Here is a 19,436-nt window from a genome sequence, read left to right on the forward strand (position 1 = left end):
GCCAATGACACCGCTCCGCATTGAAGGTTAATGAGCATATTAAAATTAGGTTAAGATATGCCATAAGTTATTTACTTTTTTTTAGGAATTTGGTACTCTATTTATTTTAGTTTTCAAAATTCAGATTAATTGTTTAATTTAAAATATTTTAAAGTTTAATATAAAATTTGGTATTTAATTAATATAATAATGAATTTTAAAAATTTAATTAAAATATTTTAAAGTTTAATTTAGACCAAGGGCGAATCTGGGGGCTGGGACTCCGTTTATTTTGGTCCTTTAAATTTTTTAAAATTTAAATTAGTAAAGATAAAATTATACTTTAACTCCCTAAAAATGATAAAATTTTAATTTAATCTTTTAAAAGTTATATTTTTACCATAATAAAAATTACAATTTAAATTCCATACCCTCAAAAAAAAAAGTCCTCAATTCACCCCAGTTTGTGCCATGTTTGAGATGTTTATTATTAACCATTTTCTTAAAATATTCATGTTTGTATATATATTTAAATAGGTGAAATTATGATTTTGGTGTCTCAAGTATGTTAAAATTTGAAAATTATCATATGTATCTTTAATTTTATGCAATTTGGACTTATTTATTTATAATATTATCCAGATATTTTTAAAATCATCATTGAATATTTGGTTAACATGTAAACCTTTTGTTTAACTTTTAAAATAAATACTCTTAAGCATTCAATTTGCATGTAACTTTTTTTATAGTAACTTCTTGTTAATTGTCAAACACATTAACAACAGTAATTAATGTTTTAATAATTTAGATTAATTAATAATATTATAAAATTACAAAAATTAGAACAATGGAATTAATTAATCCCGACCCATTTTATTATTTAAAAATACCATTTTTTATATTTTATAATTAAATTAAAATTTAAAAAATAATATTTTATTATTTTTAACCGTGAAACAAGTCATTTGAGTAAGCTTAAGCCAGTAAGACTCAAATTTGAGAGTTGAAATTTTCTTTATAAGAAAATGGGCTTATCTAGGAACACCTCTACTTTTTTAGAAAAGTGATGTAAGGACTAAATCAGTAAGATTAACATAGTATAGGGACTGGTAGAGTGAATTTCAGTAATTTTTCTGATGGAACTGGATTTCAATTTTGATCAATCATGGTATTTCAATTTCCCGATTTTTCTCAACTCCAAACCTAAAATCCAGATTTTCAAAAATTTCAGAAAATTAAAAGTTCAATAAAATGGCTGAAAAACCAATGCCAAAACCGATTTTACCTCAAGATTGGGAGTCTTTAGTTGAAGATTTCCAGTACGGCGGTTTCCGCCGCGAGAAATGGCGGTCCCTTTCCCCTTCCGTCGTCGAACTTGCCCTTTCATCGATCCTCAAAAAGGAATTCCCTTTCAAAATCCCTCTCGTAATCTTCCTCGACGAATTTTCCGATCTATTGTTCCCCCAAGATCCATCACTCGCTTCCCTTATGGACCGCCTCGTCGAAACCCTACGCGCCGTTGTCCAATCCCCGACCGACGGTGTCCACGTCACTTACGCATTGAAAGAACAGATGATGGTTTCGACGACCTCGGTTTTGATCTCCACCAACTCAGTCGAGTCCGTCGAGGTTCGGTTTACGGAATCCGTGGTCGAACTTTTATTAGCGGTTATAAACCGGCCGAACCATGGACCGGACCGCCACGCACGTGCCACTGCTTGTGAGTGTCTACGTGAGTTGGAGAAAGCTTACCCTTGTTTACTCTCTGATATTGCTGGTCATTTATGGAGCTTATGCCAAAGCGAACGAACCCATGCTTCGCAAAGTTACATTTTGTTGTTTACAACTGTGATTCATAGTATCGTGAATCGAAAGTTAAGTGTTTCAATTTTGAATACTTCGGTTCCTTTGATTCCTTTTAATGTACCGCAATGCGTTGTAGAATTAGAAAAGGAAGGGTTGTTAGAATTGAATTATAAGGAATTGAGAAGAGCAATGTCGTTTTTATTGGAATGGCCACAAGTTTTAACTCCTTGTGGGATGATGATTTTTATGGGAATGATAATGCCATTAGCAGTAGCTTTAGATTTACAGCCTTCTATGCTTAAAGTTCAGTTCTTTGGGATGATTTATTCATTTAATCCTTTATTGTATCATGTTGTTTTGGTCATGTATTCGCATTTTTCCGAAGCGTTTAACGAGCAGGAAATTGAGATTGTGAGAAGACTTTATTTGGTTTCATTGGAAACACAGCAACATTTGGTGTTTCGATTGCTTTCAGTGCATTGGTTGATGGTTTTTCTGAATAGGTTGATGGTCGGGAAGAAGAAGTCGATTGTAGAAACGGGTTTCATGTTTTATCCAAGCGTGTTTGATCCACTTTCGTTGAAAGCATTAAAGCTAGATTTACTTGCTTTCTGTTCTGTTTGTATCGATAAGTTGAATCCTCAAAGTGTTTCAGATATGGAAGGGAATTCAGTAGTGAAGCTCTTTCAGGGTGGTCTAGTATCGGTTTTGGGTTTCAAATGGTTGCCTCCTTGGAGCACAGAAACCGCAGTGGCATTCCGTACTTTCCATAAGTTTTTGATAGGCGCATCATCTCATTCCAAGGCTGATCCTTCCACCACCACTGCACTTATGGAATCTGCCATTTTCAATCATTTAAAGGTATATTCTTTTTCATTATAAAGTATTCATTTAATTATGTCTCGATGAATCTGATTTACATCTACTTAGCTATATGGAGTATGTCCATTATCTGAAATAGATTATTATGTCAATCATATAATTATTATGATGGCATTTATATAGGAGTGGATTAATCCGGTACAAGGAATGAAAAATTAAAACATAATTTGCCACATGTATAAAACTTAATTCAATTGATTTAGTCTTTTCTAGTTCGTTTAATATGAATGAAAAATGATTCATTGGCATGTAAAATGTTTTCTTTTGTTTTTGAAATTTATATGCATGGGTTTGTGTTTATATAAATATAGGTGAATGTACCTAGGTGATTGATCAAATTAGTCCCTCTACTATTAAATGGATCAATTTAGTCTATGTACTATTAAAATGAATCAAATAAGGCCAAATTGGAATAAAATTAATATTTATTGTCTAACAAAGTTAATATTTTTAAAGTTTTTATTATTCTATAAATGAAATCTTTTCTTTGGAATTGAACTACAATTGAAAAAAATAAGTTTTAGGGCATTTTTTATATAGTAAATGTTAACTCTATTACAATTTGGACTTGTTGATTCTTTTTAATAGTACAGGGACTAAATTGATCCATTTAATAATAGAGGGACTAATTTGATCCAGTCACTATAATACAGGGATTTCCCAGATACTTTAACCTATAAAAAGTCCGTGAATCGTTTGTTTTTACTCAATAATTTTGTAATAAAGTATATGTTAATGGGATCATTAATTTTACTGAATTGGATCGCTAGTGTTCCTTGATTTGGAATGTGTGTACCAATTCGAAAATCGCTGAGAGATAACGATTTCTGGTGACTGAGATGCAGAACTAGACTCGAAGTTTATGTTTTAGTTGATTCTAAATCCTGAGTACGACACGGAAAAACTATACTCCAATGGGCTATATGCTGATATTTGTTAACTTCTTTTGTTCAGGGGATGTTTGTTGACTTGATACTGGAGTTTCAGAGATTGGTTCCAGTCATTGTTGCTTTTATTGACCGTTTGTTAGGCTGTCAAAAGCATCTTTGGTTGGGAGAATGTCTGCTTCAAACGATCGATGCGAATCTGCATCCAAGAGTTGCAATTGATTATAGACTAGTTTCATACTTCCCGATTTTCGATAGGATTGCTGAAAATCAAACAATACCTCCGCATAGGTTGTTAGAGCTACTAACCAAGTTCATGGCTTTCCTTGTTGAGAAACATGGACCAGACACAGGTGTAAAATCTTGGTCTCGGGGTAGTAAGGTCCTCGGCATTTGCAGAACCATGCTAACTCACCATCAGAGCTCTCGTTTATTCCTTGGTTTATCCCGTCTCCTTGCGTTCACCTGCCTTTACTTCCCTGACTTGGAGGTTCGTGACCATGCAAGGTATGAAGGGATAACTTTGTTCTTTTTCCTTTTTTAACATTTCTGTTCCATGTTGACCTAACGGGAAGAAAAATAGTCTAAATTATAAGGAATCTCGAGATGAGTTTTTGATTATTTTCTGTCATGTAAATTTACAGGATCTACTTGAGGATGCTGATTTGTGTACCCGGAGTGAAGCTTAGAGGAATGCTAAACCTCGGGGAGCAACTCCTTGGTATTTCTCCCTCGTCTCATTCCGGATCATTCTTCAACGTGCCATCTCCTCGACATTCTCAGGATCCCAAGAAATTAAAGAACATCGCATCCTATATCCATCTCGAGCGGATGATACCACTACTTGTCAAACAGGCTTGGTCGTTGTCTTTATTACCTTTAAGGGTCGGGAGTAACAAACCGGATTTTTCTGGTTGCTTTAGGGATGGTGAAGCCTCGACAGATGAAAGAGAACTTGATGCCAATATACAAGTTGAGACTGTATTAGACGGTCAGGTAACGGATAAACCACAGGCGCCATTATATGTGATGGACTCGAAAGTTTCAGAGATTTTAGCGATATTAAGGAGACATTTCTCGTATATTCCTGATTTTAGACATATGCCGGGGCTTAGGGTTAAAATTCCGTGCTATTTGAGATTTGATGCGGAGTCCTTCAATAATGTTTGGGGAGGTGAGTCCCCAAAAAGTGGGTTACACGGAGTAGATGCCCTCCCTGCCATATATGCTACAGTGTTAAAATTCTCATCGTTGGCACCATACGGGTCGATTCCGACATGTCACATACCCTTTCTTCTCGGTCAACCTCCAACTAGTGGTGATTTTCGTGATGAAAATGTTTCACTAGACATCGTTGCTACACTCGATGGTGATGGTGGTAGTGAAGAAGATATCTATAAAGCTCCTGCAATGATCGAATTGGAACCACGTGAGCCAACTCCCGGTATGGTTGATGTTTTCATTGAAACAAACGGGGAAGATGGTCAAATCATCACGGGACAGTTGCAAAGTATTACAGTTGGCATTGAAGATTTGTTTCTTAAAGCTATTGCCCCACCAGACATCCGAGAAGATGTTTTACCTGATTACTATTCAGATTTGTTCAATGCCTTGTGGGATGCATGTGGTACTACTTCCAATACCGGGCGGGAGATTTTCCCCTTAAAGAGTGGCAAAGGGTTTGCAGCCATTCATGGAACCAGATCCGTGAAGTTGCTTGAGATTCCTCCATATGCTTTAATTCGTGCCATCGAACATTATCTGGCACCGTTTGTAGTTAGCGTGAGCGGAGATCGTCTCATTGACATGGTAAAGGATAATGGAATTATCAGAGACGTTGTATGGCAAGATGAAGCCTCTGGACTTTTGCTTGAAGCCCCCACCTCAGTTGCCGAACCGGACAGTATGCCTCTTTATCTTACTTTAGTCGAGAACGAAGAAGAGCAGGAAAGTCAGTTAAACATCGGCAAAAGAAGTATCGGTTGCATCCATGTCTTGATTTTTCTTCCCCCAATGTTCCATCTCTTGTTACAAATGGAAGTAAGTGATGCTTCGACTTTAGTTCGTATTCGGACCGATCATTGGCCATGCTTAGCTTACATCGATGATTACTTGGAGGCATTGTTTTTGTCATAAAGGTGATTGCACAAACCAGTTGGGTTAAACTTCGAGTTTTGCCAGTTGGATATCATTTTTAAAAAGTGATTGCTTGAACTAATCGTGCTAAACTTCAAGGCTTCATTCGACATGGTTTGAACTTCACTCTGGTTGGTGCCGATTTTTTTAAAGGTGATTTGCATGGATTAATTGAATTAAACTTCGAGATTTCACTGCATTACGGTTAAATACAACCCGTTGTTGTGAAACTTTTTGCATATGTTCATGTATTTTTTTTCTTTAAGATGATATGTGCATTTTGGTAGGAAAGGGGAGCTTTTTGCACCCATTTTGTTCATGTAATGCTGTAGGGCAAAAAAAAATGCCCCTGCAACACATCTCAGGACTTTGTATTTTTTTAAAATAATAATAATAATTTCCAATGTATCACAATTTTGTCAGTACATTTAAATATTTTAATTATTTCGTGTCATGTCTTAATACAAGTAAGATTTTGATAGTAAATGTATTCCGGAGGTTTCTGAGTTTAATTATATTTTGTATTAGATCAAAAAGTAAATTTGTATTTTCTGTTAAAAACTTTATTTATTTCTATTGATAAAAAATAATTAGACAATTATATGTGCCACGTACATCTTATTCTGATGTATAAGAACTAGTTTTTAGCAGTAGAAATTGATGAAATTTTTAACATAAAGATTGATTTACTCTTTGTTCTAATGTATAGAAATTAATTTATCTATTTTTTAATAGAACGAGTAAAATACAATCTAAGTCAATGATATTTTTTTGTTTAATTTGTAGCGAAGGTATAATTCAGCAAGGCATAAGTGAAGCTTGTTCCACCTTCAATTAAAAAAGTTCCTAACAAAATAAAGCTCTCATGGAGTTTTGGATAAGGTAATTAGTAAGGTCAAATTATAATATCCAAGTATGAATATAAAACATGTATTTTAAATATATATAATTAATTAATTTTTTTTGTTAAATTTTAATGTTTTTGAAATCGCATTGGTAGTTGAATTGGTCAAAGTCATCGGGTTTGTTTGATTCAAATTGAGTAAATCATTAAAAAATTATAATAAAAAAATAAAAATTGAAAATTATTAAAAAATCATAAAATCTAGTTTAATTAATTTTTAGCCTAATTCAATCGGTTCATACCAATTTGTGGATCAACTATTGTTTACCTTGTTTTGGACCAGATCGGTCGGTTCTTAATTTAACCGGTCTAACTAGTTGATCCGATCTAGTTTCAACAACCTTATTAAATAGAGTAAATTACACCTAATATCACTAAATTTTAGTAAATTTATGTTTAGGTCACTCAACTTTAAAAAATTACAAAATTATCACTAAACTATTCAAAAGTTTTTATTTAAATCACTGAGCTATTAAGTTTTTTTTTAAAAAGGAAAGTTCAGTTAGCGAGCTCTAAGTGATAATTTGACAATCAATACGGTAGATCAGTACCTATCAACAAGTAGAAAAAATATACCTTAGATTCAAGTCAATCTGACAATCAATGTTGGAGATCAGAGAAGAAAATTATTTAGACTTTGGTTCGTAGATTGGTGATGTTCAAAACTATTTCATAAAAGAAAAAAAAATTTGAACTATAAAAGATAATAGAAAGGAGAGCTTTCAATTGGTGTAGGCGATGCGAACAAAGAAAGTCATACAACAACAGTTTGAACAGCTCGAAAACTAAATAAAAACATTCGAATAATTCAATCACTATTTTATAACTTTTTAAAAATAAATAATTAAAACCTTAATAAATTAATGTGATTGAGTGCAGCTTATCTTATTAAATATCATGGAACTTCCACAAGCATACAAGTGGGTCCTATACCTATTGGCCAAAAAAGTATCCACCCAAATCCCACAATGGTGAGAATATATAAGGCAATATATATATATATATATTTAAAAAAAGCCCTTAAATTTGAATTATGTCTAACCAATATTTTCTTTTTTTGTCTTTTTATTTGGAAAAAAAATCCAAAAATCCCTTTGATTTTATATGAAAAACAACAGCACATAATATTATATATATATTTGCAATTATTTAGTCCCTATTTACCAAACCCCATATAAATTCAAATCCATCCCCACTAAAGAAAAATAATAGAAACCCAAAATAATTTGATTCACACATTCTTATAATCTTCAATTATTTTTTAAAAAATATACTATTTAATTTGCCTTTTCAAGTAAAGTCAACTTAATTGATGCTAACAACAAGCATTAATTAAATACCATTACTTAATATTTCTAGAAGAATACTCTCACATTCAATACAGAAATTATATTTATATAATAAACTTATAATTTAATAAAAAAAGTTCTTAAATTATCTTAAAATATATTTTAAAAATTTCGCTTGTATTTTTTTGAACAATTTCATTATAAATTTTAATAAAATATATTCTTTTTGATACAATACTTAAAACTACTCGTAACTCCTTCCCAACTCATAAATAGGAGGATAATGCAATGGACAGTTGTATTCATTTAATTCTTTCTTATTTTATGCATTGCTTGTGAAGAACATTGACATATGTCCTTCAATTATATTTATTTTTAGGTTAAATTACATCCGATGTTACTAAACTATTAATAAGTTTATGATTTGGTCATTCAACTTAAAAAAGTTACAGCTAGTCACTGAGCTATTCGAAATTTACTCATCAGGCCATTAAATCACTGTTGTGTGACCTTTTTACGTTTACACCACCTATATTAATCGAAAGCTCTTCTTCCTTAGTCTTTTTTATGAAACAACTTTGAATTTCATGAATTTACGAATCAAAACCCAAATAGTTTTCTTCTCCAATCTCCGACACGGACCGTTAGGTCGACTTGGATCTAACGTACAGATCATCAAACCGTCGCTTGGAGCTCGCTAATCAGACTTAAAATAAAAAAGCTTAACATCCCAAAAACTTTTGAATACTTTAGTGACTTAAATGAAAACTTTCAAATAAAATTCAATGTCCATTTCATAACATTTCGTAATTCAGTGATCAAAACGTAAATTTACTAATAATTTAGTGACATTGGATATAATTTACTCTATATAATTTTTTATCCATTACTGTTTGACTAACTCACTGTTTCCATCTTACAATCATTTCTAAATTTTTCACCTATTTCAAACACCATTACTAATTAGCTTTATTTAAGACATCCATATGAACCCCAAACACCCCCACTGGTAAAAGAAGCTTCAATCTTTTTTATCAATGGCGGCTTACACTACCTGCGACAAAACATGTCTCTTTTCTCTCGTCTTTCACTGTTTTCTTCTGTTTTTTGGTTTCAAAACCATAGAATTTTAATTTTTTATTGACCTTTTTTTTTTAAATGTGAATTGCAGCCATTGATGGAAGTCGGTCACCATTGTTTCAAAATCTAGATTCGGATTTCTCTTCTGGGTATCTTGAAGATGCTTTACTTGAATTCACTGAAATGTCAAAACGGAGACGATTGTTGTCGTTTCATGGTGATGATGATGATGATGATGATTTAACAAATAGCTTCAATGATCTTGCAATGGTATATACAAATTTGTTTGGATTTTTTCTTCTTTTTTTCTCAATAAATAAAGAAAATATTTATGTCAATCAAAAGAAAATACTGAAATATCTGGATTTGTTTTTTATGCAGAATTATATGAATTCTGAGAATTTCAGCTGCATGAACCAGTTAACAACCTTTAATGGAGTTTCAGGTAATGATTTTTTCTGGTTTAATTCTAGTTTTAGTCCCCCTACTATATCAAAATTTGGGATTTAATCCCCTACTTTAATTTAACATAATTTGGTCCTCTACTTTTAGGCTTAAATGCAAAATTGGCCTTCGAATTATAACATTTTCCAACATAAGTATCTAATCTTTAATTTAACATTTTCTTTGGTACACCTTCCTTTCATTTTACCTCAAGTCACGATATCAACTAATAAAAATGTGACACGTGGCACATTCTTACTAGATGTGATAAACTTATCGGGTAAAATGAGAGGAAATTGATAATTTAGATGTCACTTTTATAATGTTATTAGAATGTCCAAATTTGCAACACTGTTAATTGTTAACATTAAAGTGATGATTTGATTTTTTTTACTGATATGTGATCCATAGTCAGAACCACGTGAAAATCTAGTTAATCATGTTCAGATAATCAGTAATAAATTTGAACTTCCGTCGAAATCCTCTAGCAAGGATGAAGCTCGGGGTAGAGACCTTTGTCCCTTGGTTAAATGGTATAATTCTCCTTGTAGTCTTTTTTAAAAATTAAGAGTTCAATTTTAATCCCTTTAAACTTTGGTCAAATGAAAAATTTCCACTTCTGGCCCCTACAAAAATTTATTTATTCAATTTAGATCATTTCAACTTAAAAATTTTTAGCTTTGGCCCCAAAATTTTTAATTTTATCTTGATCACCAATATAAAATTTCTAGCTTTGTCCTTGTGCTTAAAGTCGTTTTAGAAAAAAAAAAAACCACGTCATCGCTTTAACAACAACAACTAACGGTCAATTTAGACCCATTAATAACATTATAAGTGTAGAGAGACTCAATTATGACAAATTATATTAGATAGATTAAACCTTAAATTTTAGCATAGTAATGAGACCGAAATCAAAATAAAACAATTTAAAATTTTTTTGTCACGGAAATTCATATCTCGGAATATGTAAAAAATAAATATTTTTTAAAACATGAAAATTCAAAAAAAAAAATCTCTATATCTATTTTACAGTTCACAAAGACTAATTATTTTATGGTTCATGACTACCTTCCTAACAACATCGTCTTTAAATTTAATTAACATTGATTTTTTTTAATGTATAAGGAAATGAAGATAAAAAGAAGAACCAAAGGGTGATAAAAAGTGTTGTTTATCCATTTGCATTAGTAAAACCTGGAGGGATTGAAGGCGATACGACATTAAACGACATTAATCAAAGGCTTTTATTGCCGCCGACAAGACCGATCCGGCACCCTGTTGGGGACTTCGCTTGTCGGCCATGCATGTCAGCCGACGGTACTGGCCTTTCTGGCAAAGCCGTGACGGCACTCACCAAAATATACACTAAAGGAAGTGGCTCCATCACCATAATTAGAACTAAAGGTTAACTGAGTTTTCTATCGATATCGAAATAGTTAAATTATGATTTTGGTCCCTCAATTATGCTTAAATTTGAGGTTTAACTTTTGTAATTTAATTTGGTATAATTTAGTCTTTATTTTTACAATGTTATTAGTTAGTCAAATACGTAACACTGTTAGCTAACAGATGCTCCAATTAAAATACCGATACAATTTTTTCTTCAAAGTATTTTAATTGGAATAGTTACTTATTTGGACTAACTAATTATTTAAACAATATCAAATTATAGGGACTAAATCTTAAATTTAAGCAAAGTTATGATCTATAAGGTTTATATTTGATGGCATATGTGCAACAAAAGTTTGTGAAAAGTAAATTTAAATGATTTTATTCACCCTTATTGTTGACACCATTTTTGATGAAAACGGGGTCGACTTGGGTTTTGATGAAAACGAAAAAAACGGGAGTCGCCACCAATCCTTTTTGGGGTGTGATTGGGTCACCTTGGAAAGAGGTTGTTTTTAATAAATAATTTGATCTTATTAAAACAACGGTTTTGGTCTACGAAATTTAGGAAACGGGTTCGGGAGTCGGTTACGTACGAGGAAGGGTTAGCACCCTCGTAACGCCCAGAAATTGGTACCTAGTTGATTATCTAATGTCTTGATGTCGAAAATTGAGAACTTGAAAAAATTAAAAAAAATACGATCCTAGCATTAAAGTTTTGGAAAAAGAAGTATATTTCACGTTAATCGAGAAAGAGAATCATATCCAGTAAGTTAGAATACAATGTCTCAAACTCCCGATACGCGAATAAAAAATGCTTATTTAAAAGATATTTTAGCCATCTCGGATTTAAAATGAGATCACGACCAGTAAGTTAGGACGCGACTCTTTTTAAGATCCCGGGATCATTTAAAATTTGAGCTTGAAAAGATTCGTGCATTTAGATTTATCGAGAAAAACGAAACCCAGTAAGTTAGGGCACGATTTTCTCGATTCCAAACACGAAATGCTATTTTTTGAAAAAATAAATTTTGTTATATCGAGTAAAAATAAAGCACAAAATCATAGTGAAAGCAAATTACATTATTTATGCATAGCAAGATCATAATGAACATGAAAATATAAAAACGATGCAAACAATAGCAATTAATTTGAACGATCAAATTTATAACATACAAAATAACACAATATAAAAAAACGAAAAAAATTTAAATCATCCATTCAAAATAATGACAAAAATGAAATAAATAAATAAATAGCAAATACAATTAAGTATAGAAAGATATATATAGACATGAGCTAAAATATGTGTATACATGAATTAATAAAATATATAAAGTATATTTTAATAAAATAAATTAATATACGTATATATAAAAACATGTACATATATATAGATGTATAAAACTAATGGAATACGAAAATAAAGAAATACATATAAAAAGTAAGTGTATACATATTGTAAAGTAAAAGAAAAAAATATATATGTACAAATTAAAGTTTTAAAATATGAAAATATACATATGTATACAAATAAATACGTTAATTTATATACATGTTAAAAATATATTGAAAAGGTGTATGTATGTGGATTTTAAAAATATATGAAAAAGTATATTTTAAACTATAAAGATTATATATAAATATGTATATATTTATAAGAATGAAAACATGTATATAGATCTATAGATATGTACATAAGTTATAAAATGTATGAAAATATATAAGTATATATATATTATAAGAATAATGCATGTATGTCATACAAATATATGCATATATATATATACGTACCAAAGGTTTAAATAAAATAAATAAAAATAAATAGGAAGAAATAATAATAATAATAATAATAATAATAATAATAATAAATTTATTAAGGAAATATAAAAAATAAAAAGGACTAAACTAAAGATCTAAACGAAATTCGGGGTCAAAACATAAATAAATTAAAGCGGAGGGACTATTCTGAATGCGCATAGAAAAAGCGGGGGACTGGATGGGAAATAACCCTTGTCGATTAAACGACACAATTCCAACGAAGTCAATGTGCATAGTCCAGGGACCGAACTGAAACAGAAGCAGAAATCGATGCCAAAATTGCAAATATAAAAAGAAGACCGCATTAAAAAGATAAGAAATGCTGAGGGACCAAGGCAGGAATTATCCCAGGAGTCAAAAACGCGCGGGTCAGAGCTCAATACGGCGCCGTTTTGGAGTTACTGATCAGACTCCAAACGGCGTCGTTTCACATCATACAATAGCCCCCCCCCCCAAAACCTAATCTGGTAGCCTACACTCATCCTTTAACAAAAGAAAAAAAGAAACAAAAAAAACAGAGAGCCAAATGCTCTCTCCTCCGCGCCGTTCCGACAACAGGCCGCTCGAGAGCCCCCCCTCGCCTTCGCCTATTCAACTCCGACTTACCAGGAGGAGAAGAAGGCTTCATCGGCGCCGTTTCTTAAACAATAATGGCGTTCAAACGGCCCTCGACCTTAGCCCGTTCTCCGATGGCGACGAGGAGGGCCAAGATCGCGACCACAAGGTAATCTCCCTCCCTTTTAAACTTTGTTTTTTTGTTCTTTTTCTAAGATGAATCAAAATCGAAACCGAAAAGAAAACCCAAAAAAGAAAAAGAAAAACGGAAGAAACCAGTGAGCCTTTCGAAAATCACCTTTTTTTTTATTGATTTCCTGTTTTTGATACAATATGCGCCTCCTTCTTTTTTTTTTTAGATTCCAGAAAATGGCCTTTTATACCCAAGATAAAACAAAACCAATATTACAATCAAAATGTATTTTTTATCTGCTGTTGTTTTCTATTTTTGCGTTTTTTTGTGTCCTCTGTTGCTTTGTGTTGCAGGTGTTGATGAAGCTAGTAGGTGCGGATGGGACGCGACAAATGATGGTGGCGTAGAGGGTCAAGGGTGCGGGGTACGGCGACGGCGCCAGAAGGCCGAAGGTCTAAAGACCATAGATGCGGCGCTAGGGTTTCTTTTCTGAAACCCTAGCTTAGCTTTGAGGGGGTTGGGCTAGTTGGGTCTTGTTTTGGGCTCCGGGTTAGGCTAGGTCTAGGTGGGTTTGGAATTGGGCCAAGGCAAATTGGGTAATGGAATTAGGGCAAAATTGGGCTGTACAGCTGCCCCTCTTTGCTCGTTATCGTGTAACGAGAATGGAGCAAAGACTGAAAAAGACCAATTTTGCCCGGTCTCGCCGAGTCTTGACTTCTTGATGCTTTTCTTCTTCAAGTAGCCCCATTCCAGTTCACTGTGTCTTGTCGCTTCGATCTACTGCACCTCAGGGAGATCTTACTTGTAGCTTCAATCTTCTTTTGCAGCAACTTTATGGGGACGAGATTTGTGGTTTTATTCTATTCCATTGCATCTTCAGGGAAATAAGACCTGATGCAATCTACTCTGCTGTAACCTCAGAGAGATAAGATCCTTTATTTTAATCCGCTCCACTGTAACTTCAGGGAGATAGGATAGTGTCTTCAATCTGCTCCGCTGTAATCTCAGGGAGATAAGATTTCTGGCCTCGATCTACTCCACTGTAACCTCAGGGAGATAAGATCTGAAATTTTTTAGTCTGTTCCACTGTAATCTCAGGGAAATAAGATCTGGTGCGATCTGCTCTACTGTAACTTCAGAGAGATAAGATCCTTTAATCCGCTCCACTGTAACTTCAGGGAGATAGGATTACTATATTCAATCTGCTCCGCTGTAATCTCAGGGAGATAAGATCTGCAATTCTTTGGTCTGTTCCACCGTAATCTCAGGGGAATAAGACCTTTTATAATGACCCTAATTATGCTTAATGATTAAGATGGCATTATCAAAATGAAACAAATGCTCCTAACTAGATGTGTATGAATGACATGCAAAATGTCATGAAAACGATTCCTTAATGCTTAGGTTATCATCACACAAAAGCTTATTAAGGCTTTATCACTGACGCGCTACACCGCCTTCTTGCTCGGTTAGCATATCCAAAGAAACACTTAATCTGATTGCCCCCCACTGTGCACGTCAAAGTTCAATCCACTGGGACATAAAATTTGTACCATCAATCTCCCATTGTAACCCAAGGGTGGAAAGGTATGGCTTTTCTCAATCTCCTCCTATCGCAATTCAATGACATTGAATGTGAAACTCTTTGGTCCTTTACCTCATCCCCAAGGTGTCATACCAAATGCTCATGCACAAATGCAAAATTTTCTTCTCATAGAAGACCTTTTCTTCTTGTCTGGTAAACATCGTTTTTTGGTTCATTGAAGATTTGCCACCAACACGACATCTTGTCATTTTGTTCAATCAATGTTTAGACAACAAAATCTGAAAAGGTAGTCTTTAACTTAGACTCTTCCTTTTTAGATACCTCCAACCTTTAAAATTGGCGCGTTCTAAACAATAGTCCTGTTTCAGGTTCCTATATTATTTAGAACTTTTCAGAGTAATATTCAAAACCTCCGTTGTGAACGTTTTATTAGTCTATTAATCATTATTCCAATGCAACATGTTTGCAAAAAGGTCATAATAATAGATAAAAATAAAGTTGGTTCTGATCATAACTCAAATAAAACATCAAAGATGGCGAAAGAAAGGTAACAAAGAAGTGGATTGAGAATGTGGATTTTCACAAAAGGAAAGGAAGAAAGAATGTATTTTCAAGAATACACATAAGAACTAGGTGCCTCAGTTATCGCAGATTGAGTTTCTCTGTACAAACTTTCCGAAGACCCTTCTGAGTTTGACAGGTGTTCAGGAGATCTGCAATTGCTTCAAGACGTTGCATATCCTTTCTTGTTGGTTCAAGTAAAGGAAGATCATCATATCCCCCCCGATCAAAATTTGATCCGCTCCAGTCCTGATGTTCCAATCCTGCCCAATACTTGAGTCGCCCTTTTCGGGTTTTCGACTCAAGCCCTCTTTGGTCTCAAAGTGCCCTTTACGGGCTTTCACCTTAGCCTCTCCAAAGTCCTTTTTTTTTTTTAGGAAGCAAAGCGCCCTTCACGGGTTTTCACTTTGGTTCCGCTTTCTTTCAAGTGAAGTATTTCTTGACGGAATCTGCGTTTACAGGATTTGGTAGACTTTTGCCATCCATCTCGCATAGGATCAAAGCTCCACCGGAAAAGGCCTTCTTTACAACATAAGGGCCTTCCCAATTTGGCATCCATTTTCCTCTAAAATCTTTTTGCATAGGAAGAATCTTTTTTAGTACCAAGTCCCCTTCACGAAATTCTCGGGGGCGAACCCTTTTATTATAGGCTCGCATCATTCGTTTCTGGTACATTTGCCCATGGTGAATAGCTCTTAGCCTCTTTTCTTCTATTAGGTTCAACTGATCGTACCGAGATTGGATCCAGTCGGCTTCATCCAACTGTAGCTCCGATAACACCCGTAGAGAAGGGATTTCGACTTCAATGGGTAATACTGCCTCCATTCCATAAACCAGAGAAAAAGGCGTTGCCCCAGTAGAAGTTCTAACAGATGTTCGATAGGCAAGGAGAGCAAATGATAATTTCTCATGCCAATCCTTGTAGGTTTCAGTCATTTTCCCCACAATCCTTTTAATGTTTTTATTGGCCGCCTCCACTGCACCATTCATTTTTGGACGATACGGCGATGAGTTATGATGCTTGATTTTAAATTTGCTACAAACTTCAGCTATTGTGCTATTATTCAAGTTCATCGCATTGTCAGATATGATCCTCTCAGGCATTCCATATCGACAAATAATCTCCTTCTTCAAGAATTTGCTGACTACTGCTTTCGTGACATTTGCATATGAAGCAGCCTCCACCCACTTGGTAAAGTAATCAATTACTACGAAGATGAAGCGATGCCCATTAGAAGCCTTTGGTGATATTGGCCCAATAACATCCATACCCCACATGGAAAACGGCCAAGGAGAGGTCATGACGTGAAGAGGTGAAGGGGGCGCGTGTATTTTGTCTCCGTAAATTTGGCATTTGTGGCATTTCCTGGCATGATCAATGCAATCTCCTTCCATGGTGGGCCAATAGTACCCAAATCTCATGATCTGTCTGGCCATCGTGAAACCACTGGCGTGCGTCCCACAAATACCCTCATGGACTTCTTCCAAAATTTTCTTGGCTTCCACAGCATCCACACACCTTAACAGTACTTGATCCTTCCTTCTTTTATATAACACTTCTCCATCTAAGACATATTCAATGGCTATCTTTCTCAGAGTTCTTTTGTCATTCTCTGTCGCTTGATCAGGGTATTCCCGATTCTTCACATATTGTAGGATACTCTGATACCAAGGACAATCATCTTTTCCCTCCTCCTCAATATTGCAGCAATTAGCCGGGGTCTCAGAGATACTCATCTGAACAGGCCCCATTGCTTCAAGTCTATTCACCTGAATCATTGAAGCTAGAGTAGCTAAAGCATCAGCCATTTGGTTTTCCTCCCGTGGGAGGTAATAGAAGGTGATATCGTCAAACTCCTCAGCCAATTCAAGAACTAGTTTTCTATAACCGATTAGCTTAGGATCTCTAGTCTCCCACTCCCCTTTGAGTTGGTATATCACCAACGCTGAATCCCCGTATACTCTCAATACTTTGATGTTCCGTTCAATGGCTGCACGAATGCCCATAATGCATGCTTCATATTCTGCCATGTTATTTGTACAATCGAAGTCCAGCTTGCTAGCAACAGGATAATGATCTCCACTTGGGGATACCAAAACTGCCCCAACTCCGTTACCCGTAGCATTTGAAGCTCCATCAAAATTTAGCCTCCATACATGGTCCATTTGAGGATCTGCTTCAGTATTCGCCACATACATCAAGTCCTCGTTTGGAAAATCGAAGTTCAATGATTCATAGTCCTCCAAGGCTCTACTAGCTAGGAAATCGGCTATTGCACTTCCCTTTATGGCCTTCTGACTGACATATACTATATCAAATTCTGAGAGCAAGATCTGCCATCTAGCCATTCTCCCGTTCAAAGCAGTCGATTCCATCATATACTTTAAAGGATCTAACTTTGAAATCAGCCAAGTCGTGTAATACAACATATACTGCCTCAGTCTTCGGGTCGCCCAGATTAGAGCACAACACAACTTCTCAATTGATGAGTACCTCATTTCGCAATCGGTAAATTTCTTACTGAGGTAGTATATTGCCCTTTCTTTCTTTCCCGTCTCATCATGCTAGCCCAATACGCATCCCATGGAATTCTCCAACACTGTTAGATACAATATCAATGGCCTATCTGGACTTGGAGGTGATAAGACTGGGGTATTAGCCAAGTACTGCTTTATCTTATCGAAAGCCTTCTGACACTCTTCATCCCATTCACCCGGATTATGTTTCTTTAAGAGCCGGAATACTGGATCACATTTCTCTGTCAGTTGTGAGATGAACCGAGCAATGTAATTCAGCCTCCCTAGGAAACCTCGAACCTCCTTCTGAGTTCGCGGGGGAGGTAAATCTCGTATTGCCTTTACTTTGTCTGGGTCAACCTCGATCCCCTTTTTGCTAACCATGAAGCCTAATAACTTTCCTGATCTGGCTCCAAACGTGCATTTGGCCGGGTTAAGCTTGAGCTAGAATTTCTTTAATCTCAAAATAACCTTTTCAAGACTGAACATGCTCTTCTTCCGTTCTAGACTTCGCGATCATATCGTCAACATAGACTTCGATCTCCTTGTGCATCATGTCGTGAAACAAAGTCACCATAGCTCTTTGATACGTTGCTCCCGCATTCTTCAATCCGAAGGGCATTACCTTGTAACAGAATGTTCCCCATAAGGTAATGAATGTGGTTTTTCTCATGTCTCCATGATGCATCTTTATTTGATTGTATCCAGAGAAACCGTCCATGAAAGAAAACAATGAATAGCCTGCCGTGTTATCTACCAAAGTATCAATGTGAGGCAGTGGAAAGTTGTCCTTTGGACTAGCCTTGTTCAAATCCCTATAATCCACACACATTCGTACCTTTCCATCTTTTTGGGAACAGGGACGATGTTGGCTACCCAATCCGAATACTTGACCTCTTGTAAGAATCCAGCGTCGAATTGTCTTTTGACTTCTTCTCTTATTTTCAACACAATGTCAGGTCTCATTCTCCTGAGCTTCTGTTGAACGGGTTTACAATCCTCCTTTATGGGCAGACGATGCACCACAATGTTAGTACTTAGCCCAGGCATATCTTGGTACGACCACGCGAAAACATCCTTGAATTCTCGGAGCAAATTAATGAGGTCTTGCCTTGTCTTTGCGGTGATTTCAGTTCCAATCTTCACCTCCTTTCCATCCTCTAGGCTCACTATTTCTAATGATTCCCTATGAGGTAGGATATGCTTATCCTCTTGTTCCACCATTCTTAACAAGTCCGGAGATGCATCATAATCTTCGTCATTTTCAAAGTCGCAGGATCCTCTAACACACTTCTGCTCAAAATAGGCTCCGCGTTTGAGGCAGCGTCACTCATGTCATGATATCTGAAGACCTATGAGAGCAGTCAAAGAAAACCAGGAATATAAATTTACGAATATGTTGTGCAAAAGAATTGCAAATGAAAGAATATTGTAAGACAACACCGAATGAAAAAATAAAAGGAAAAAATGACTGATTGAGATGAACGTAGACACGTATTTCATTAAA

The 19,436-nt window shown here is 34.9% G+C and overlaps 2 protein-coding genes across 3 annotated transcripts; both read left to right on the forward strand.

Moving 5' to 3' along the window:
- Positions 1 to 982: 982 nt before the first annotated feature.
- On the forward strand, positions 983 to 6,098 carry LOC121216004 (uncharacterized). The gene is made up of 3 exons (XM_041091081.1): positions 983 to 2,646; positions 3,622 to 4,061; positions 4,199 to 6,098. The coding sequence occupies exons 1-3, from the start codon at positions 1,231 to 1,233 to the stop codon at positions 5,688 to 5,690; spliced, it is 3,348 nt and encodes a 1,115-aa protein (XP_040947015.1). The 5' UTR covers positions 983 to 1,230; the 3' UTR covers positions 5,691 to 6,098.
- Positions 6,099 to 8,782: 2,684 nt separating this feature from the next.
- Positions 8,783 to 11,190, forward strand: LOC121216006 (uncharacterized). 2 transcript variants are annotated; one of them, XM_041091084.1, is made up of 4 exons: positions 8,783 to 8,951; positions 9,055 to 9,233; positions 9,345 to 9,408; positions 10,533 to 11,190. In XM_041091084.1, exons 1-4 carry the CDS (start codon positions 8,921 to 8,923, stop codon positions 10,814 to 10,816), a joined length of 558 nt encoding a protein of 185 aa, XP_040947018.1. In that variant the 5' UTR covers positions 8,783 to 8,920; the 3' UTR covers positions 10,817 to 11,190. The 2 variants fall into 2 exon arrangements, with proteins under 2 accessions (XP_040947018.1, XP_040947019.1); XM_041091085.1 differs by having other exon boundaries at positions 8,811 to 8,951; positions 10,542 to 11,190.
- Positions 11,191 to 19,436: the final 8,246 nt, after the last annotated feature.

Source organism: Gossypium hirsutum, chromosome D04 (genome assembly GCF_007990345.1).
Source record: "Gossypium hirsutum isolate 1008001.06 chromosome D04, Gossypium_hirsutum_v2.1, whole genome shotgun sequence".
Classification (NCBI taxonomy): Eukaryota; Viridiplantae; Streptophyta; class Magnoliopsida; order Malvales; family Malvaceae; genus Gossypium; species Gossypium hirsutum.